Source organism: Lycorma delicatula, chromosome 4, assembly GCF_047948215.1.
Source record: "Lycorma delicatula isolate Av1 chromosome 4, ASM4794821v1, whole genome shotgun sequence".
NCBI classification, from domain to species: Eukaryota; Metazoa; Arthropoda; class Insecta; order Hemiptera; family Fulgoridae; genus Lycorma; species Lycorma delicatula.
Window position 1 is genome coordinate 155080943 of NC_134458.1, and position 24390 is coordinate 155105332.

Here is a 24390-nt window from a genome sequence, read left to right on the forward strand (position 1 = left end):
GGCAAGGTGGCACGAATTTCAGTAATTAAAGCACTTCTCTTCCTTCTCTCATCTGGAGACACGGCAGCTGGCCCACCCTGTACGGATCCTGCCCATGACATAGAAAGAAGAGCACTTTGCCGTAAATAAAAAATCCCACTAAATTCCAGTCATCCTATCCGAGAAAATCTATAGGTGACTCATAAGTTCCATAAGAAAAATAAAACATGTTTTTTTAAAAATTTTTTATGAAAACCATTTTTATTTATATAATTTGTTCTAAATAACTATCATTGTTTTTAAAACACATTTCGATACGTGACCTCCACTACTGAAGAACACTTAATTCCGTAAGTTTCTGAACATAGGAAAAATAAACATTTTTTCCCTGTGTGGAAACTTATGAGACCCTCAGTTAACAAGGGTTTTAACTTACTAAAACAAAAAAAAAAAAAAAAAATATTTAATAACGCAAGCTTAATGATTTCTGTTTTTAGGTGCTTGACGCCTCGTTGTTTAATAAATTCACATCATCAGAATATTAAAAATATGATACGCAGAAGATATTTATAATTATGGCGTAAACTTCCTGTTAAACTACTAATCCCTTAAATATTATGTTGTATGGAAATATTCTTCACGTTCCACGCTTTCCTTATTTACTACCAATGATTCATTCATTGTTTTATGTTTGTAAATTACACAGATTTAATTTAATAAAATTTGATTCATCTTTTTTTACGTCCTTGTGCGTGTGTTTTTTATCCGAATTGATAATCTTTTTGGTATGAAAGTTTTATCAGCTAGATAATTTTTTAAAAAAATTTAATAAGGATTTATTTTTGTTTATATGTATATGTATATATATATATATATATATATATATATATATATTAAAATAAGGAAGGCAAATGGTAATTTTTCTTTTTAGTAAAGAAGGAAGTAGTGTGTATTATTGTTATTGTTGGAGGGGGAATTTCATTGATGAAATAAGGCACGTGACGACGCTTGCGCTTACGTTATCTCGGGTTATATGAAATAGTGGTAGGGATAGAGATATCAAGCCATGTGGACTTTAAGCGTCGTTCAGCGCGGTGAATACAAGCAGAACGCGATGGCGCGTCTTCACGGTGACCACGGATCTGCCGATCTCAACAAACCAATTCGTCTGAAGAACGTCGCAACTAGAGCTGAATGTTTCGACACCTTACACAATAACGTCTTCCAGGTCGTTATAATGTTTTAAAATATACTACAAAAAATAAAAAAGTTTAAAAAAATTCAAGCTTTTAATTATATATTGTACATATTATTTTGCAATTTTTTTTTTAAATTATTAATTATTTTTATATGATATTATAATTATTTATTTATAAATAATGTATTTATAGGGTATACATTTTTAAATTTCTTTCTTTGTCTTTTTTTTCTTACTTAGTATCCCATTTTTTAATTTATTTTATTATATCGATGATATTTAGCGTAATAATTTTTTTCTTTATATGGGGATTTTTTTTATTTTTTAAATACACGATATCACAGTTTAATCGTAAAAAATATATACATTAACTCGTATAGATTATTAATTATAAAAGAATAATTAATAATAATAATAATAATAATTTTTTATGATTTACATTTAATAAAATCTATTAATTAAAAAAAAAAAGTATTAACATAAAAATTTTTTTTAAATTAAAAATATTAATCTTTTTTCAGTAGTGTATTTTTTTAGTAAAGTAAACTTATAAATAAATAAATTAATTATTGAAATAATTAAATGTAATTATTAATCTCTTCAGTTAAACATAATTAAGTTAATAATAAAAAAATTGATATATTATGCTATAGATTTCCTATCAGTAAATTTAACACCGTTTCAATCTATTTTTATTTCTAAAATATACATTTATTTAAAATAGCTGCTCCGTGTAAATTTTATATTAAAACTTTACTAAATTATGCCTTTTAATAATTCAAATTTGTTCTTCTTTATTATACGTATAAAAATAAAAATACAAACCATTCATTATCTTACTGATTTTATTAGTAAAGAAAGAAGTTTAAGTTGGCAAATTAATTTTTTATTTAATTGATAACTTGTATCAGCTGATATTTTCTAATCTACATGTAATTTTGTTTTTTATTATATTATTGATAAATTAATCAAAGAAACGCACACTTACATGTAACTTAATATATATTTCATGTGTGAGTGTGTGTAAAATCAGTGTAATTAAAAAAAATTAGTTTCTTTTCTTTGATATGGTAAGTTAGAAAACGCGAATTTTTTTTAACCGGTGTAATTAAAAGAAAGACATACTTTTCATTTTACTTTGAACTTTATTTTCCCTTACAAGAGTAATTTTTATATATAATTTGATGTAAAAATGTTCTATTAATTTTTGGTTTGTTAGGTACAGTATATATATTACTCGGATAATATTGCATAAATGTATGATAAAATTTAAAATTCATACTTTATGTATTAGTGAGAAATTTTTTTTATAAGAATATATGAATAAATTAAATTAATATTAGATATAAAGAACGTTGAGATTACAGTAATTTTTGTTATTATCAACAACAATAGATTTCTATTTGTATTTAGTTCTTTTTCAAAGTAATTTTTTTGGAGGAATATAAACCTATAAAATGTGATGTCGCCAGAACATGACGGTTGTTGTTTTCTATACAGTTTTCTCTTGTACTATTTTTCTTAGAATCCATCTATTTGTTGTAAATAAGGTGTAAATCTTATCTTATATTCAATTTCGTTTTTAGACTAAAATATATATAAAAAAAGAAAAATATACGAAGTAAAACGTGTTAATAATTATAAAAATGATCTATTTTGATTAAAAATTATTTATTTTTTCTGTTAATTGTGGGAAAATTATTGTTCATATTAAAAAAAAGGTTTTTTGTTTATAAATCTAAAATTTGTTGTAAACAAAAAAAAAATCAGTGATCATGTAATCACTGAGCGGGTAAAACCTGAAAATGTTTAATTAATTTTTTTTCAGATTATTGAGTAGGTTTTTGTTTTCACGCAATAGTTAACTCCAAGAAAACATTATAGTTTTACCAATTTTATTAATAATAATTTATTTTGTTCTACACATGCAATATAATACACAATTTTAATACGTGTTAGAAGTTTTTAATTGATTGTACTATTTTTTATTGGTATCAGTTTTTGGTAGCTTTCATCTACCTATTGTAATGAGTATCATTATTTGACTTTCGGAAAATTTTGACATATCTTCGCAGACCCCAAAATATATTCCCAGACCCCAAAACCACCGCCAGTTCAAAATTTTATATATGTATTTCACTTTCTTGTGGACACGATAACTGCCGTAATTTTGCGCCAATCACTTTCAAATTGATACATAAAATATAACGATCCAAAATCTCGAGCGAGTTTGTTATCGGGCAAAATCAGACTATGGGGGTGGAAATGGGCTTTTTCGAAAAAAAAAACAAAATATCGCTGTAACCTTCTTATTAAGTAAAATATCGAACTCGTTTAACGTTCCTACTATTTTTTTGATAAGGGCCTAAAACATATGTAAGTAAAGTTTTTTGATATCACCAACCATTGATCTAGAGGATGAAAAAATGGGGTTTTGAAGTAAAAAAAATCATACCTTCCTTAATAGACACAGTATCGAATCTTTTGTTTGAAACAATTTTTGATATGACCAACCCTTACGGCAAGGGATGACCAAAATGCTGCTGGAATTGTAAGAAAACGGGCTTGTCGTATGCTAAACATGTGAAACTTTTCTCACATGCAACCATTATTGTATTGAGTAAATTTGAACTTTTCCCTAACTTTAAGGTGGAAATCGTTTTTTATCCCCTACTTAACACCGGTGAAATCTACTTCCGCCTTCCGGCGTGTCGAAAGGAATGTTTTTCTATTAAACGTTACATGTTGAATAAAGAATAAAACTGTAAAATATATTTTGTAATCCGGACTTTAAAAATTACTTCTTTTTTAATCTCTAATCCAGGAGAACAAATTGTAATTTCCACTATCATTTAGCGAACATACGTAAAATTAAAAATAATGTTAAAATTTACTGAAAATCGAACGATATTAAAAAAAAAACAACAAATAATCAAACGCTATACTCATATATTTTTATCCAGCTAAAATATTTTTGTGAATATATTCATTAAAAAATTATTATAGATGACTTGATTTTAAATTACCCCGTTAAGTAAAATAGTTAAAAAAAAAAAAAAATACAGTGTAATTGTTAAAAAATAGTTCAATGATTAATTTATTTGTTTATAAGTTTGTTTTTACCTCTTAATTTAAACGAATTAAATAAAAAATACAATTTTTTTTGTTATATTTTTTTAGTAATGAGGTCACTTTTTGCAATAAATTGGTGATTTCATTGACCTTGACATAAAAAAGTCGGTATCTTAAAATCTATTCGATCGTTGAAAAAAACTATTATAATTTCCTTGAAATGAGCAGAAAATAAAAAAAAAAAAATTTTCTATCTGAAAATTCATTCGTGAAAAAATAATCTTAACGTTAAAATATATTCTATAACTTTAAAAACACAATTATAATTAATTTTAAAAAATAAAAATTTTATTGGACAAAAAAAGACGCAGAAACGTTTGTTTATTAAGAATATACGACGTTAGTAAATTTTTATAATAATTCTTAAAAATATATATATTTTCTAATAAAAAAGTTATTGCTCTACCCCAGTAGAAGTATAAAATTGGTATCGTATTATACATTCCTTAATTTCTTTATTGTTATTTTTTTCGTCTGTTATCTTCCCGTATATATATATATATATATATATATATATATATATATATATATTAATACGTGAAATGCAATTAGTTTTTTTTTAATTGGTAAATGTTATAACTCTCACTTAAAAGGATCGTACGAGATTCCTTTAATCATAGAGATTCCGAAAAAGTTTTGTGATATTTAACTTTTCTGAATAAAATATGATAATATTATTTATTTGTTTCAAATGGTTCAGGAATATTTTAATTTATTTATAATTTTAAAAATATTAGTATAGTGCAAATAAAAAATTAAAACGTTAATTTTTTTTCGAAAAACGATATATAAAAATCTATAAAAATATCAGTGTATTGTTATTTCTTCAGAGCAACAGTTTGGTCGGTACAGGACCCAAAACATTGAATGATCTGAAGAATACGGGTTTCAAAATAGTTGGCCTCTATCTTAAAAATATTAATTATAGCTGGTTATCTGATCTTCGTACGGGTAAAAATGTATTTTCCGGGTTCTTAGCGTTACCAAACACCACTAGGAAGTGACCGTACATCGTTTCTATTTTTTTTTAATTTTATGTTTTTTAGTCAAGTAATCGGAGGCAGAAACAGCCAGTCGCGTTCCAACTACAGTAGCAGTGGCTGTGTGCGCCGTACACCGTCACACCCGTTAGAAAATGGAAATTCAAAAAACCCGAAAATGATCTTTAGATATTTGCCGGAAGAGTATTTGCAAGCCCAAATCGAATAAATTCTCGTTTCGTATAGCCGGAAATGGGGAATATTTGTAATCATTGTTCAAAATGTTTTTACCTTTCTAACCCCCTTTCAAGGTCAAATTTCGAAAAATCTAGAAATTAGTTTTTAGATATTCCCATGAAGATTAGACATACCAAAGATTATATCATGCCTTCCTTTGTTGTTGGTATGTCTACCAAAGATTATATCATGCCTTCCTTTGTTACCGAGAAATTAGAAAATAGTAAATTTCATTGTTACTACGTTTTAATCCTTTAAACAAGGGACTTCAAAAATACTTTCTTGGTGTGCACTTACACCCTAAGAAGAACGTGTGTACAAATTTCTATAAATTTATTTTCATTAGTTTTTGCTGGGCGTTGATTAGGAATCACTTACGGCAAGTTTATATATATATATTTTTATTTTTTTATTTCGACGCTTCCTGCTAGGGACGACGCTAATATTTACTTTTTCTTCTTTTAAATAAGTTATTTCCTTCATTTTCTCACAATGCATCCGTTTTTCTTCTGATGTTCTTTCTTCCTTATTCATTTGAATCTTTGCATTATTTACTATTTCTCTAAAGTTATTCTTTTTAAACATTTCTCCTCCTCTTTTATGTTGAGGTTTTGAAGTTCCCCTTTATCTGCATTATCCTATTTTGCTTTATAATTTTCTAAGTTTTTCGAAATTTTTCAATCTTTGTGGATTTTTCAGATCGAGTATCCCAGGGATTTTAATTGTTTTTTGTTTTAATCTTCTGTTTTGTGTGTGTGTGCGCGTGCGCGTGCGTGTGTGTGTGTGTGTGTGTGTGTGCATAATATTAATATGAAAATATTACTTAAGTATTATAAATATAATGTGTTTGTTAATAGATTATCAAATTTCTGTTTGTATGTGCACACGCGCGTATATTTTTTCTTATAGATTAGGAACTGTTAAACCTAATATAATGAAATTTTTTTATGGTAGTTTTTGTATTAGAGAATTAATTATGTTTTTTTCAGTTTATAATAATTTTAGGGTATGCTATTTATTAATGAGGGTTGGGCGTAACGAAAATTTTCTTAATTTGAGGTATTTATTTTATAAAAAACGTAATATTTGATACAATACCGATGTAAAATTTTTATCATGATACCCAACCCCATTATTCAAATTGTACTTTTTAATAATCATTTGGTAAAAATTTTGATTATCTCATCTTATTATCGACTTGAATTTTTTTAATTATTATTTTTCTTTAAATTGATAGGATTCGATCAATCCTGTATTCGTATCAGAATGTTTCTTTTTTATATATTTTTATTTTACAATTACATTTGAAAATACTACACATATTCAAGATTCGTTTTAATTCTTATTAAATATTGGAAAAAAAATAGTTATCTTTCATAAATTATGAGAAAGGTTTTAAATTTTAAAATGAAGGTAATTTTACAGGTTTTCTGTGTCTTACAATATTTCAGTCCGTCCAACTTTACACATTGTATAAATAATTAAATGAGTCATCATTTCGTCTCTGAGAACATCCATATGAAAATGTCAGGATTGATCAGTATTAGAACAAAACTGATACGGTTTTGAAGTTCCATTGATCAGCAAGGAGTGGGAGTATAAATCCTTCACGAAACTCAGGAAGAAAGAAAACACAGATATCGAATGACCACAGTATCTTCGCGGCCTTAGCGTCCTATCTGGCGTTATGGGATTTTTCATTAAGGTACCATCGTATTTTGTTGTGATAGTAAAACGGACAGCGATGTTATTAGTTGATGTAATCATCTCTGTCTTCATTAAGCTGCGATACACCTAATTTTCCAACAAGTTTAAGCATGTCTCTGTATCGGTAGAATCTGCGAAAAAAATGACCCGAATATATCGATCTTAAACCTGAAAAAAAGTTCATGTTTGAACATATTCATTAATCTTGTGCGTGTTTTATACAGGTGAATTCTTTTTTTTTAATTTTGCTTTAAATTGTTCCTAAACGTACATAGCTTTCAAGAATTTGAGTAAACAGTATGCCTTTTCGGATTAACTCGGCGCCATCTTAGAAACTACTGCCGTCTAGCGGGAAATCACGGTAATTACTATGCGAGCTTTCCTTTGTAATAATTTGCAGATGTTTCCTTCAGTTTAATGTAATATTACTTAGTTTTTAAAAGAATTTGTGAAAGATAGGTATTTATGAATAACCCAGTATTTTACTGAGGAAGATAAAATTGTTAATATGATGATTGGATGAAAAATGGTTGATCCTTACCAAAAATTTAATTTAAATCCAAGACAAGTTGTTCAGGAAGTCAATATGATAATCGCTATACCAATTGGCCGACTAATATATAGTTGGTAATACACCCTACCTTTAAAAATAAGGGGTTATTATTACATTTTTCCAACAGTTTTACTATTCCAATTTATTGACGTGTAATTATTTTTTTCTTGTAAATTTCACATTATCAGTATGGAAATAACTATTAAATTGTTTTTAGAACTAAAAGTAAATTATTTATCTTTTTGTTCAAATAGGCCAAAATATATTTTAATTTTAGCTATTTTTAATTCAATTTTACGATACATTCTTTTTTAGTGCGAACTGTTTAGCGATAGGTATCAAGAAACAGCATTCTCCATGACGGTCTATCCTGAGATTTTCTTTTAAATTATAACATCCTTGGCTCCCTTTCAAATCGTTCAACATTCCTATCCTCCTTCTCCCTCTTCTTCTCACGTCTGCAATCTTTTCTTCAATTATTACTTTTTGAATACAGTCATGTCTTAGTATGTGACCTATCCAGTTAGCTTTTTTTCTTTGTGTTATTGTCTTCTTAATCATATTCCTAGTTTAATTTATATTTATGAAGAGCTGATCATTAACTACTCTGTCTCAACAGTTAATACCTAGCATTTTCCTTCATAATCACATTTCAAAACTTTCCAGATACTGAGTTTCTCTTTTCTTTATTCTTCATGCTTCTGTACCATAGAATACCACATTCCAGACAAAACATCTTGAAAATCTCTTTCTCAGATCACAAAAGGTATATTTTATGTTGTAAGCAGATTTCTAACGTTACTGGTAGCCATTTTAACATTCGCAATTATGCTGTTAATTTCCTCTATACAACTTATATAAAACTTTACTGTGCTTACAGAGTAGGCACCCTGTTCCAATTGCTTCCCCTCAATAATAATTTTTGTTACACTGTATTCGTCAATATCCTCTTTACTTTGGATTTATCATCGTTTATTCTCATTCCGTATTTTTCTCCTACCTTGTTTATTCTATCCATCATATGTTGTAGCTTCTCTTCTGTTGTAACCAATACTTTTTCATCTGCATATCTAGTTGTTTTTATTTTTTCTTTCCTTCTGTCACACATTCTCCCTCTTCCAAATCTTTCAAAGCTTCCTCAGTTAGTCGTTATCGATAATTGTTAAAAATGATTGGTGATGTGCAGCATCCCTGCCTAACCCCTCTTCCAATCTTTACTGTTTCCGTTTCTTCCAGTGTCTTTTGAACCTGTACCCTTTGTCCGAAGTATAATTCCTTGATGAATTTCCTATCCCTCCAATCCAATCCTATTTCTCTTAGGATTTATCATACATTATAATCAATTAATTTCGTTTCGTATTGAATTATGCTAATTTTTATAGTTTTTACTTGTTTAATAGTTCAAAATAGATTTTTTTTTTGTAAGAAATTAAGTAATTTCTTATAGAGATGATAATAATAGTCAATTTTAGTTTTTAAATAAAAACGAGTTAAATTTCTAACTTATACTATTAATATAAAATGGGTGAACTTTTAAAATATTTACTTATTAAACCATTGTCTTAGTCTTGTTGATAAATTGATTACGAAATACACATTAACATATGCACCATTCATGTAAATCATGTGTATGTGGTGTTATGGAAGAAAACATGTCCTAAGTTATCCCTTCAGGTTTCAGAATGAAAATTTAGAAAAATAATGCGCGGTATAAAATCAAACTCATATATTTATAAATAGATTCATTTGTCGTTAGTGTACGGCTGACCTTGAATAAGATTTTTTTCTGTGTACTGTACTGATTGATGCACACTATTCGAGATAACTCATGTAAACAATATCACGCTGCATATATTTAAATCATTTACCACGTTTTTAATTATGTTTTTGAGGTATAAACTCTTTATACGATAAATATTATTTTTCTGAATATGATAATGAAACAAATATTTATATATTAAGCGTCTTGTGAATCGAATTTTACTTTTTTACAAATACATAGGAATTCGTAATTTTTTAATTAAGAAATTTACGAAATTCTTTCGGTATTTGTTGGTAAGATTTTTAAATTTAAATGTTGCCTTTAAAAATTCTATCTTCGTTAATTTTTGGATTTATTTTGTTTTTTTTTAATCATTCATAATTCTTTGTTGCAAGTGAAAAATGCGTGCTGACAAAAAAACCGTCTTAGAAACTCGTTTTTAAGAAAAACGAGTTGAAAGTTTTGAGATTTTACTTTATGTCCCGATTTAAAAAAAAATAATTTTTTTTAAATTTTATAATAACTTTCCAAATTTTTTGAATGAAATAGCCAATTAAAAATGAAGCTAGTTTTAGTATTTTTCTGAAAAAAAAAATTGATTATAGCCAATAAAAATGTCAGTTAACGCACTTTTTTACTAGCGACACCGAATTATGTAATTAACTATTAGATAAGCTTAATCTTTTTTTCAAATCGTGATTTCCCGTTTAATCTATCTGTACTTAAAAGGATAACTTATAATGAAGCATTAATATTTAAAGATGCTTGTTTTTTTATGTTATTTGTATGTGTTAACATTTCTTTATTTTAACATTTAAAAAATAAATGAAAAGTTAATTTATAATCTTCTGCACATATAATAAAATAACTACGGTCGTCCTTGTGCGCGCTCACGTAAAAATTACTTAGATTTTAATAAAACTCGGTAGATTTATACCTTAGAGGGTTAATTTTTTCCTCGTTTTAGTCGAGTGGGAAATATCAGGTTTGATTTTTACGACCCGATGCCTTTTTTAGCGTTTATATATTACATAAATGTCGAATAAAAATTTTTAGCGTGAGAAAAACGCTATTAACCGATATTCGAATCAGGAATCTGCGCTTAAAAGACAAGGTAATTTTCATTTAGCCGTGATAATTATCTTTATTTATAAAAAATATAGCAGCATATTTTTTTCTATTTTTCTATTTTCGATTTTTTATTACTGTTTACTTGTAATTTTTATTTAATCAGTTATTAAGAGTAAGAAACAATATAAAATTTCCTAGATGTAAAAATTTAACTAAAATCCTGAACATAAAAAAAAATTATACTTTAGTCATCTTTCATTAAATTACGTCAACACATCAGTTTAAAATTGTTTTTATTCTAAAGGAAGAGGAAGAAGATAAGTCGTAAATTATTTTTGATGATGGAATTCTCTTACCAAGAAATGGTTGTAGGGATTCACATAATGCTAATCTATATTAAGGATTACGTCTTTCTTATTTTTTCTTAATTGTTAAGTAGATAATTCTGCTATTTGATTAAATACATTAATTCCGTTCTAGTTTAAAGAAAATTGACAGTCAAATTAAGATAAAATGTAAATAATAAAAATTTTAATCAGACTACTTTTCCGTTATCAGAAATTATAATAATTTTTATTATAAATACTGTGCAGTAGATTAAATACATTAAAATGAAGTTTTTGAACAGCAAAATAACTATTATTATCTATATTTTTATTATTTTTTTTACTCCCTTATACGAAGTTAAGGAAGTATTGTGGTCGTGGAAAATTTCGGTTTTCAGATTTCAACGGAAATATCCATTTTGACTATCCTTGAATCCATTTTGACTAGTTTCGGCGTGACGTCTGTACGTACGTATGTATCTCGCATAACTCAAAAATGATTAGCCGTAGGATGTTGAAATTTTAAATTTAGGACTGTTGTAACATCTACTTGTGCACTTTCCCTTTTGATTGGAATCAACTTAAGTGTCCAAAATCCAAACATATTTGGATTTTGACTTTTTCTTAACTGCAGTAGTAAGCCCTCATTGAGAGATTTTCAATGATATTTCATAAGTGGTAGTTATTTTCATCGATTCCAACTGAAGGCATATCAGTTCGAATTAGACTTTATCTGCTTTTTCCTGTTAACTTTTTTTTTTTTTTTAATTTAAATATATTGATTTATTAATTATTTAACGTCTAAATGTAAAAAAAGTTTTACGATAAATAATATTTCAACTATAACCACAAAAAAATTCTGAAAAAATATCAGAAGTTATAAATGAAATAAAATTTTATGTACTTTTAATTTAAAAAAAAGTGTATATATAATTTAATAGGCGTACAAGGAAGTCATATGATGTCCACATCAAATATTTTTAATTTAGTTATATGATAGTTGATGTGACATGGAAGGATGTTTAGTGGTTTTTAAATTACTTAAATCGTACAGATATTTGTTGGATTCAATTTTTTTTGGTCAAAAACCATCAAATTTATTCCTTAATTAAAATATCGAGAATTTCAATGTAGTTTCATTTTACTCTTGAAGGAGAAATCACAGAAATTATCCGCTAGCTGTTACTGGAAATATGTTTATATGGACTTTTTTTTTGTTTTCAATTTTAGAACTTTTCCGCAAATTCTTATGTTTTTTCATGAGATATTCTATATGTATAGCTATAATAAAAAAAATAAAACCTCGCTATTTATTTTCGGATTCTACGTATCAGAATAAACAAAATATGTAGACGAAAGTTGTTGATTTCTCATTCATCTACATTCTGTACGCCATTTTGTTTTTTAAAAAGAAAGATTATACCTCAAAATCAGAATGAGGAATTATTTCAATATTTGGTACACATGTTTACATCATCTTTCTCTTACAAATTAACAATTATGGTGTAAACACTTTCACAGATTTCAAAATGGCAGCCATGTAAATTTTTAAATCTTTTTTATCTCAGTAATAGTTTTATCATAAATTGTATTATTAGATAAATAAAATTGTAAGGCAAGGAGATGGACTGTTTCCGATCCTTTTTAACTTTGGCCTTGAAAAAGTTATAAGAGTATGGTAGAAAGAATTTATAAAGTTAAACGTACACGAAAACGTAAAAAAGACGCTAAAACTAAATTCATAAAAACAAACATTCTTGCCTTCGCAGACGATATTTTAATTTTTGCAAGAGATATAAATGAGGCTAAAATCAAAATTCAAAAACTAAGCGAATGCGCAAGAAAAATTAATCTTCAAATTTGTTATGAAAAAAATTACTGATTTTCCAGTGACAAAGAGAACAGAGCTCACACCCTTAAAATTTCCGACAACAAAGAAATAAGTAGAGGTCAAAAATTTAAATATTGGGGGAAATCATAACACCTAATATAATTGAAAAAAATGGGATGAAGAAAAGAGTACGAAAAATGGAAAGTCTATAGTCTCGCAAACATTTAAATAAAAATTTCCTGTCATATAACTCCAAAAAATTGAGGCGTTATAAAACTGTAGTCCAACCAGAAGCACTGTATGGGACAGAATATCTGCAGTTTTTTATTTCAGAACAAGAAATAGCAAAAGTAGAAAAAAAAAACATTGATGGAACAAAATACGAAGGTGGAATTTACAGTTTGAAAAGTGAAAATTAAATTTACAAACAAACAGAAAAAATAGGGGACTTAATCCAGAAAATAAAATTACAGTTTTATGGATATTTATGTAGAATGAACAACCAAAGATTGACAAAATAAATATTTAATTTCTACATAAATAGAGCCACGGTTTTAGAGAAATAAAAATAATCTAAACACATTAAACACTTCTAAGGATATACCTAAAGACAGAGATAAATTTAGAAAAGTGATTCGAGAATCTAAGTTTCTAGCGAGAAAGAAAAAGAAGGATATACACCTTAATAGACGGAAGAAAGGCGACAATAACAAAACAAAAGAATGAAAACCTTTTGGGAAAAGAAAAATAAGTCTAAACTATGTAAACGTGATCCGTAGTGGTCGGAACGAAAAGAAAAAAATTGTAAACTTTAATTTTAAAAATTTATCGTCATTTCACAAGTTATTGCAGAAAACTGAGTCGTTTATAATTTGTATTGCGGTATATTTGGAAACGCTGTTGTAATAGTTTTTGTCTTATAATAGGTCAGAAGTATATAAAAGATATTGAAGTTAATGTCTCGACACACTAAATTTTTTTTGTCATAACTACTAATATCATGTATAGAAATGAAAAATAAATTATGAAAGAACTGTAATAATTTAAAATCTATCAATTTTTTTTTTAGTTTAAATTAGTCTTTATGCAACAGAAATCTGATCAGTTAATGAATTCATTTTGCTTTATGTTTTATTATTATTTTTTTTTTTAAGTTAAACCAGGTTTAGTTTAATCAAGTAAAGAGAGAGTAAATTTTAATTAAATAATGGTAGATCAATCAGATTTGTTTTATTTATTTGTTTCTCTTTTATTTGATTAACATTGGTAATAAAATATTCAAGTGGTCTTTGTATTAAATAAAACTAAATAACCTTTGATTATATTGAATAGAACACGAGTTTTTTTTATATGAGTCTTAATTTTAGGGATTTTGTGTAATTCTTAGTTTTATTACTACGACATATATTTATTTACAACTACCGATCATCCTGGCGGAGTAATTGGTGTTATCTCAGCCTTTCATCCGGAAAGTTCCGGGTTCGAATCTCAATCAGGCATGACATTTTTTATCCGTCACACAATTGATTATCAAACATCAATATCCGTTATCGGGTGTCAGCCTGTTGTTGCTTTATATATAAATAAATTTTTTACCTGTATGCGTTGCTAAAATTTAATATACAATATTTGTATAACTTACATACTTTCAAATAAATTAAATTACCGTTCAGATCCTTTATTACCGCAATATTTTTATCTAGCGGACGTGTTTTTAAAAAATCGTCTGTTTTGAAAGAAAAACAAAACTGAAAAATGCGAACACTTTATTAATTATGAATAAAAACTACATTTATTTACTACTTTTCTATATAGCTTCTTTCAACTGCAACAATTTTTCACATCGTTTTAATAGTTTCTTCATTTCCTCTTCAAGAAATCACACAGCAGTGCCATTTTGCAATTCATCGTCACTTTAAACCTTTTTCATACAAACCACTTTTAAGATGAAAACAAAAATTGCTAGAGCTTAGTCAGGGTAGATGAGAGTTTCCAGTAGAAATTTTTCTAATCCCCTTATTATCTGATATACCGTGTGCGGCCGGGAATTGTCATGCAGAAACAAAATCCTGAGAATATCGTCATATATCGTTTGTTTGTTATAGCTCTTTTAAGATTTGCTAGCGTTTCACAGTACGTATAGTTTATTCGTAATATTCCTTTACACTTAAATCGACGAGAAAAACACCCTTTTTGTCCCCTCCCCAAAAAAAAAAACAGTAGCCATAAGTTATTTATCGAACTCTCTTGTTTGACTTTTTTTGGTCTATGAGATGAATGCCGCCATCGCATCGACTGCTCTTTGTCTCGACTCTCGAAAAGGAAATCCAAACTCATCTCCGGTAACGATACGATCAAACAAGACATCACCTTCATTTTCGTAACGCCGCAAAAATTAATGGGCTACAACAAGACGTTTTTCCTCGTGTGTGTCGGCTATCTTCAGCACCCATCCGGTATACAAGTTTTTATAGCCCAATTTTTCAGTCAAAGATAGTGTGTTTTTCTCAAATTGTTTCCTCAACCTTTTCAATCAAATCATTCATTATAACTGACGGCCGCTACGTTCTTCATTGTAAACATTTGTTAAAAAATAACTTCGGTTATTAAATAAAAACAAATCGAGATAATGAATACAAATTGGAATAAACAAAACCTTTGAACCCTTTGATGACAAGTAATGTGATACGAGATGCAAATATATTTATGAATAGTGTAGGGATAATATAAATATCTGTGTGCTAAGCAATATGTAATTTATATAAATTACCTGAATTTGTATAACTGTAATGATTTAATTTGTATTCTTTATCTAACCAAAGGTTTGATTCACAGCAAAGGTGTGGAATTACTTTTTCTTTTTCGTTATAAAAATGTAATCTCTTCAATTGGGCGAATGTCTGTTACATTAAATTACGCCGATATCCGTATAAGAGTGGTGGAGCCTCAGTATTTCATCCAGGGATCCCGGGTTCGTATCCCGTAGAGAATTTTTTATACGTTATAAAATTCCATTTCCATATTACCAGATAAAAGCTTTAAAAGCTTCTGTGGCGAGTTAATGAATTAATTTATCATTGCAAAAAAAAAATTACCTAAAGGAAATTCAATCTTTCATCTAAAAAAATCGGTTATGGAAAACGTGTAATGTTTAAAGAAAATAAATTATCCGCTAGTTAAACAACAAAATTTAACGCTGTAAAATAGGATACGCTCTAATTTTTAAGCCTTAGTGTTCACCATATAATGGAGTTATATGGATAAATTTACAATTAAAAACAATTTTCAAATTTTAAATAAAAACCAATCGTGAAATAATTATCTAATCGGCCGAATTGTTCTTGATTTTAAGGCGAACGTCGGTATATAAACACCTATATTTAATAATTATGTACTTACTGTGTGTGTAATGTTTCAGAATTTTTCCCCCAAAAAAAGTTTTACAACTTTTTTCCCAGGAATCATTACAGTTTAGCTTATAATTACGTTATTAATAGAAATTTAGTTAAATCTTGTAGATAATTTGTATATTTAACGTTAATTAGGCTAGCGTATGCTATGTTTGGTTAGATTATGTTGGTTTCGTACTGACGAATAGTACGTAACATAACGTTACCAACTGTAACCTACGCTCGCTAACCTCGTCTAATTAACGTTAGATATACGACAATAAGTTCATGGTTAATTCATAATTATTCAAATACATGTTGTTTTACATTGATTAAATAACTTTTAAATAGAAAAATTTGGGGGAGGAATTCCGAAAGAGTACCAATGCGTCACGTTCAGCTCTCTTTCGCAGAGATCACTGCTTCATCAACATAAACAAAATTTTGTTTACTGATATATATATATATATATATATATATATGTTAATTTTTTTTTTTTTGTTCGATAACAATTATAATTACAATCGGCTCTTCTGCGGAGCCTGAGTAAGTTTCCTGACAAAAGCACGTGATAAGAAGGTCCTTAAGGAACCCGCAAAATAAATAATACACAATAAATAGTTGCAAGCAAACTTAAAGTCAAATATGAAATTTCAAGCTCAATCATAAATCACAAACCATTAATTTCAGCACCATATAGTCCACAAAACAAACATTAATAACAAAAAAAAAAAGAAAGAGATTAACAAGAAATTAGATATGACACCACTAAACTTGAGGTGGTTGTTAGATTCCAAACTGTTACGCAGACCCTAAGTCGAGTACATAGGCTCGTTTCAACCGTCGGACGTCTCTGCTGTTATCGAGTAGATTAATTGCAAAGTGGTTTACATGATTCTCAAGCTTCTGCAGGCATTTGATGTTGTGCAATCTCACGAACCGATGGGAGCTCCAGATAATCCTGAATCTCATCATTCCGCGTGAATGATGAATATATGTTGAATTATATGATGAGTATATGAATTATTATGATGAATATATGAATATAAGTTAAATTAGAAACTTATTTTACAAAATTAAAATACACAGAAATATGTTTATCATTTGTTATTGATATAAAACAATTAATTTGAATTTAAATTTATTTATATTTTTAAATAATATGTGTATATATAAGTTTAATAAATTTGTTATATTTTTATTTTTAAACATCTTGGTTCTCAACCCGTATATTTTTTGTTTTTGTTTTTCTGGACATAAATTTTTACAAAGTGCACCGATTTGGATGAACCCTTTTTAAACAATACAGAATGATCTCACAGTGGGCAATTAAAAAAAAACGTAATAGGGGAAAGCTTCGTTCTAGGTGGTAGAAACAACCTGTTTATTGTTTTTTTTTATTTTTATTGAATACGTGCCTTATATTGCTTGATACTTGACGTATACTCCGTAAACGAGTGTCTTTCTTCGGTTCTTTCGTTTCGTAATTTTTTATCTTCAAACTCTGTTACAACAGTCAATGATTTGAACGTTCTTCAGGTTTTTCATTACCAATACGTTTTCTAATCGAAGGAAAACCGTCTGATCTTTGTTCTTAAGTCTCATATCATGTCTTATAAATAATAATATGAGCATGTGTTAAGCATATCAAATCATGTCGACGTTTCCTTTAAAACTGAAATTTTCTTTTTTTTTTTTGACAATTTACGTTTCATATATTCCCCTATTTTAAACAGCTTCTGCTCATGTACACTTTCAGAGTATTGACTTTGAATCCAGTGCATCCTTTCCCTCGGCTCTTTAAGTCGTTTTGAACAAACCAGTTTTGTTTAAAAAATGTTTTTCTTACAAGGAATCTTTTGTAGGTCTGCCCATATTTCTGTTAACAAGAAGTTACAAAACTGAAACCGATAAAATAAAAAATATGTTTGAAAAGAAACTGAACGGTTTCAATAAAAGGAAAATTAAAAAAGATGTATTGCACTGAAAATGAAAAAAAATAAAACTTCTTCTACGCCCTCAATATAATCATTGAAATTGATTTTTTAAGTCGGCGCCAACTTTTAGAATTAGCTTGAAGTGATGTCAATTCAATTAAATTTCATAGCCGTATCTCGTGGACTTTTAACTTATTTAAAATATGACGCCGACTTCAAAAATTAAGTTTCAGTGATTTTTTTTTGAAGGTGTAGTTGAAATTATTTTTTTAATTGTAATATTTAAAAAATTTTTTCTATATATTTTTTTTTGAGTCGATTAAAATTTTTTTTCAGAGGTATTGTGTAAATAATATTTTTTTTATACGTTTTGATGGAGCAAATATCTTAGCGTAGCGCTAAAATGAATAATAGAGTAAAGAGTAAAGACTTAACAGTACATTCTATTTATTTTAGTTGCCAAAGTGATATTTGTTAGACGGCTTGTGAATATATATTTAACTTTTAAATATAGTTATAAACTATTAAGACTGTGAAAAAAATGTGATGATTTCTTTTTACGTAAAAATCAAACATTATGATGAGAAGAGTTTCAAGAAAGGTTGGTTTCGAATATTTGAACATAAATTTTACTGTAGCTTTACTACCTGTCACTGGTTTTAATATATAACCGAATGATTGGTTAAAAGTATAATATTTTAAGCACCATCGTAAGAAATATACGTATACTTAATATTTATTTACATTCAATAAATCTTTGAAAAAAAAATCAAATATTCATTTATACACGATACAGTTTTATTTTCATTTTTACTTAACTCTGTTAATGGTAGATTTAAAAATTATTTTATTTATACAATAATAACAAATAAATTTTATCATTTCCCATAATATTTATATATATTATTTTATTTTATATCCAAAAAAAAAAAAATTACAATAAAATTGTAAACCGTACTGTAAGAGTCTCGCAGATATCATTTTCCGCTCAAAAAACATTTTTGTAACATAAATAAAACTGTTTTTAAGACAATACATTTCTACTATCAAAATCTGTTATAATTTAGAATTTTCTTTGATAAAAAATAAATGTTAAATATATGTAATAGAAAATAGATATACAATAATAGATAATAAACAATGTTCAAGCGTTCCATATAATAAGCAAAAAAAAGAAAAATTTGTTACAAAACTTTTACTAACCCGATTTCATTTATATGTAATACATATCACATTTACAGAAATAATACAATTCTTATGTTCGTTGTTTAATAAATGAAAATTTAGTGTATTACCTTTTATGATATCAGTATAGTTTTGTTAAAAACAGTTTTATTTATATTACAGGAATTTTGGTTTTTGAACGAAAGAAATTATATTTGCGAGACTCTTACCGTGCGGTTTACTATTTCATTGTAATTTCTTTTTGATATCACTGCCTTTTGTTAGATTATTCTTTTATTTTTTTTATTTTGAATTGCCTTTCGAGAACAAACAAATATACATTTTTTTAATTTCTCGACCAATTTTTTTTTTTTTTTTTTTTGATAGTCATATCATTCGTTTCATTCCTTAGTTTTTTTTTTTAAATGTAAAGTGTATTTTTACGTTCTCCGTAACTAACAGATATTAAAAAACCGGCCTCCGTGGCGCGAGTGGTAGCGTCTCGGTCTTACATCCGGAGGTCCTGGGTTCGAATCCTGGTCAGGCATGGGATTTTCACACGCTACTTGTCATTCATATCATCCATCCTCTGAAGTAATAGAGCAAGAATATATATATATATAGATTTGAATATATATAGATTCTTGTAAAGGCTTAATAAAAATTTGCCAGAATGACTTCTATACGGGAAGAATTAACCGCATTAAAGTTTTGAAAAAATCTATGTAACGTTTGAGAATAAACAGAGGTAAGGGGTATTATTTCTCGGTAAAAAATTCATGAAGGATTAATTTTCTTACCTTTTCATCGCTTTTTCGATAAAACTAATAAATATCTTTTCTTATTTCAAAAAACGACCTCTTTAAAATAAATAAAAATATATAAATTTCTATGAATGCTAGTTTATACAGATTCTTTGTAATTTATTAGTTAATTATTATTGTAAAATAACTTTCAAAGTTGTTAAACTCTTATTTTTATGAAATGGAATATTTTGATAAATACTATTTATATAAAATTAAATTTGGTTTGATAATTTTGGTATCTTTAAAACATTAATATTTTATTTTTCAAAAAAATTATCGAGATAGTAGAGATAAAAATTGTCCTAATAGTAAAGAACTGTTTTTTTATAAACCTCCCCCCAAATGTCAAATTTTGTAGTTAATTAATAACTTACAATATGTTTTAGAAGCGAAGTATGTTTTTGTGCGCTACTCATTCGTTACCTTTTTTTTACATGCAGTGCTACTTTTAACATGTAATTATACTTTTACTGTTACTTATATAATCAAAGGCATTAATTTATTGAATTAAACTCATCACAATTAGTGTTCATAATTATAAAATCTTTTTTATTTATACTAAAAAGATGAACTACTTTTACATTTGCGTTCTAAAAAAGATTGGAAAAAATAAAACTATCCTGAAAATGTTATAGTAGTTTCTTTTAATTGTTTTTTTAACTAGTCATGTACTTTAAGCGTTAAGAATTACTAGCCAATCGTATCTCTCTTAATTTTTTGAAAATTAGTTGGCGTTGCGATACGGTCCAGAAAGACGTTCATATTTAAGTTTGCTGTAGCAAATCTTAGCCGGTTAATCGTCCTAGAATAAAGACCTACATCGAGAAAATGTTTGTTCTAATTTACATGAGCATACATTAAACGTATTACACCAGTAACACATACTTTCGGAATGATAAGAATTTACAATTATTTTGATTTTTGCCGTTCTTTATTATATTCGTAATGACACAATTTAAAATTAGTATAATAAAGTTTAATTATTATCAACCCAATAGAAGGTAGATTTATAAATAAAATATTAACAAAAAATTACTCAATTTCCCGGAACGCATTCATTATATACATATCGATGTGATATACCTTGTATATACAGGTGATTTCAAATTGCACGACAATCTCTCGGGAGATAATTCTACAGCCAAAGGTAAGAAATAAAGTTCATATAAATGTAGCTCAGAAACTTGTTCGTTAGCGAGTTTCGGCTCGAAAAATATTTAGCCCTGCTTTCTGCTCCCTCCGAAATTAAATCGTACTAAAATTCTTCGGGTACAAGTAGAGGGAGTGAATTTGGTGCTTCCTTATGGTAGCACCATAAATATGGTGATTGAGAAAGAGGTCCCTAGACCTCTTTTTCAATTAGGTATTAAGAAAAACTGAGTAAAACAGGAAAAAAATTGTCGAAAAATTCACTTTTAGATTGGAATAAAGTAACTTTATTAATTTATCAATAAACAAATAAAAATTTCTAGTTAACTTTGTAGAGAATTTAATTTTGAAAAAAATGGTGTTAATAATTTATTAAAATTAAACACAAATTTGAGAAGTTCAACTATAATTAGAAACAAAACACATAATTTGGATCGAATAAGTGATACGATTTTTAACAGATGTCTGTCAACTTTGTGCGTACGTATGAGTGTCCCAATGATTTTAGCTCCAGCCTAAAATGTTGAAAAGTTTTTTAAAATTGTCTTTTTCTTATTTCATCTTTTATGGAAGGGGTGTTAGATTTAAAGAAAACTTTATTTAATGTTTAAGCAGATGCGTTAAGCTTAACCTATATATGAATATTTTTAGAAAAACGTTTCTTAAAATCTATTCGCCCACCTCTAAAAAAGTATATACAATATATATATATATATATATATATATTTTTTTTATTTTATTTTTTTATTGCAACTCTTTTAATTTTTATTTCTAATAGCCGGGAAAGTAAGTATGTATATATATAAATACATACATATATACACAGTAAATATCGAGACCGACAATTTTAGGTTCCGACAGTCGCAGTAAACGATGTTTAGGTAGCTTAATGTTATTATTTTAATATCCCATCTACACGAGTATTGTAATACACTAAAATAATAATCATTAAAAATAATAATAATAATTTATTTCCGTAATAAAGTAATATAAAAAAACAAAAATATGCAATAATAAATACAAATGCCGTAGAGTAGAAGAAGATAGAGAAAAATTGTAAAAATTACTTTTTCTGCAAAAAGTCGGTTATTTTGGTTTGTTTCGAATATTTCGTGTTGTGAAAATGTGAAAATGAAAAACACGCTTTGTTTTTCATTAGCAACTCCGTAAACTTGAGAAACTAACAAACTGTTTTCATTGCCGCTGAAACTTCCTTGTCGCTATCGTTACCTTCATTGTCATTACCTACGTCCCCGTCTATTTCTGCCTTACTAAAGCCACTACATCATTATCTGTTACAATTTCATGCGTTTCTAAATCTTTGTCAACCTCTTGATAATCTTCAAACAATGCATTTGACAACGATTGGTTTTGCAGAGTTATTGCCACATTCCGCTAAAGATTCTTCTTCGCCTACAACGTCGGTAACTTCGTCAGCCTGTGGTAAAAATCCTGCTTGTCGAAAGCAATTTTTTACAGTTAGCGGAGAAACCTCTTCCATGGTCTTTCTAACATAATTATAACATCCAGAATAGTTGTTGTGTTTCCTTTTTTTGATTTAAATCCTGTATCATATGTAATATTAGGTGTTTTTTGTAGTGGACTTTTATCGACTTGATCAGTCTAAGGGCTGTGAGACCGCTTTTTTTTCAGTGGTAAGAACAGTAACTTTATACACGAAAGATTTTCGACGTGTGGATGAGCCGGGCAGTTGTCAATGAGCAGCAGTATTTTGTCATTTTCAATCTTTAATTCACGGTCCCGTTTTCGTAACCAAGACGTAAAGATATCACTTATCGTCTAAGTTTTCTTGTTACTTTCGTACATAACAAAGCGATTTCAAACTTTTAAAACATCGGGTTTTAGCATTTTTCCCTGTATCCAGAAGTTTTATTTTGTCACTTCCAATAATATTTGTTAGTACTGTTAGTCTTTCTTTTGATTTCATAAAATTTGTTTCAACATTTTTCTTAATTTTTACAGTTCTTCCATATCACCGATATTGTCGAATGACCTACGTCTAATTCTTGGACAACGTCCTTATTAGTTTCGCTATTCTCTAACTGCCAGAAAATGTGCGCATTTTCCTCTATCGTGAATGTTTTTCGTGATGTCATAATTAAATCACTATTGAATAAATTACACAGGGGTACGTAAAATAAAATACTGTACCCACACGATATGATTCACAGCAAAAGATTATTAACTGAAGGTGACTGGTTCAGTTTATAATGATCTGGTACAGGAAAAAGATGGCAGAGGAAAAAACTACAGTACATATGTAAAAAAAAGGAACTGTCAAACTATTTCTGTAGCTACAATTTAGATATACTACGTTACTGATGACTCACTTCTGTCCGTCATTATAAGCAATAAATTGTTGTATTTCAGCAGGAAAAATAAGTCATGATAACCGATATGACACTACAAACATGTCATTATAAACAATTTATTTATGCATTTACAGCATACCAAACCATCCAAGGGACAACGTTTTGGTCACTAATTGCGATATGTCATTATATCCGATGTCACTATAAACGATACTGTATGTATATATATATATATATATATATAATGGATTATAATTAGAAATTTGTTTTATTGTTAAAATTTAACATAGGAGATCTTACACATAAGAATACTTTGTTTTTGGGTTTACGACTTGTAAAATGATTTTTTTGGAATTTTGGTATAAAAATGCAAATGACGACTGAAATATTCTAAACTTACGGTAATTTTTTACCGAAGTTTAGAATGATGATTCTATCCCCGATTTCAGTAAATAAGTAAGATAAAATTGAAAACTTTTAACAAATTTTCAACAAAAATTATTAGTTTATCTTGTAAAGTCTTATTAAAAAGGCATTCTTTATTTCATAAACTACTCGTTCTTTTTCAGTTATCAGTACATTTTTTAAAAATTAATAAGAGCGGTTGTAATACCGACATCATAAGTATTTAATAATAAAATTAATATATGCTTTTATCGTCATAACCAAACTTTTATGTTAGTTTTTGTATTAAATACTTAAAAAACATTTTCGTCAGTTTTAATAATTATAATGATTTTTACTCAATATTTTACTCGTATTTTTTTTTTTTAATTTGGTTTTAAAAGTTTTTATGTTTTAATTTTAAAATTACTAATTGTGGTTTTATTTTATGT

General features: G+C 27.5%; 1 protein-coding gene across 2 annotated transcripts in view; it reads left to right on the top strand.

Annotated features, from left to right (window-relative positions):
- The first annotated feature begins 1049 nt into the window (after positions 1-1049).
- Positions 1050-24390, top strand: part of Nos (Nitric oxide synthase) — a 752676-nt gene continuing 729335 nt past the window's right edge. The window contains exon 1 of one of the 2 annotated variants that reach the window (XM_075364470.1): positions 1050-1207. In XM_075364470.1, coding sequence (XP_075220585.1) covers positions 1094-1207 — 114 coding nt within the window. In that variant the 5' untranslated portion in view covers positions 1050-1093. The remainder of the gene's footprint in view (positions 1208-24390) is intronic. The other variant, XM_075364469.1, reaches the window with a different exon arrangement.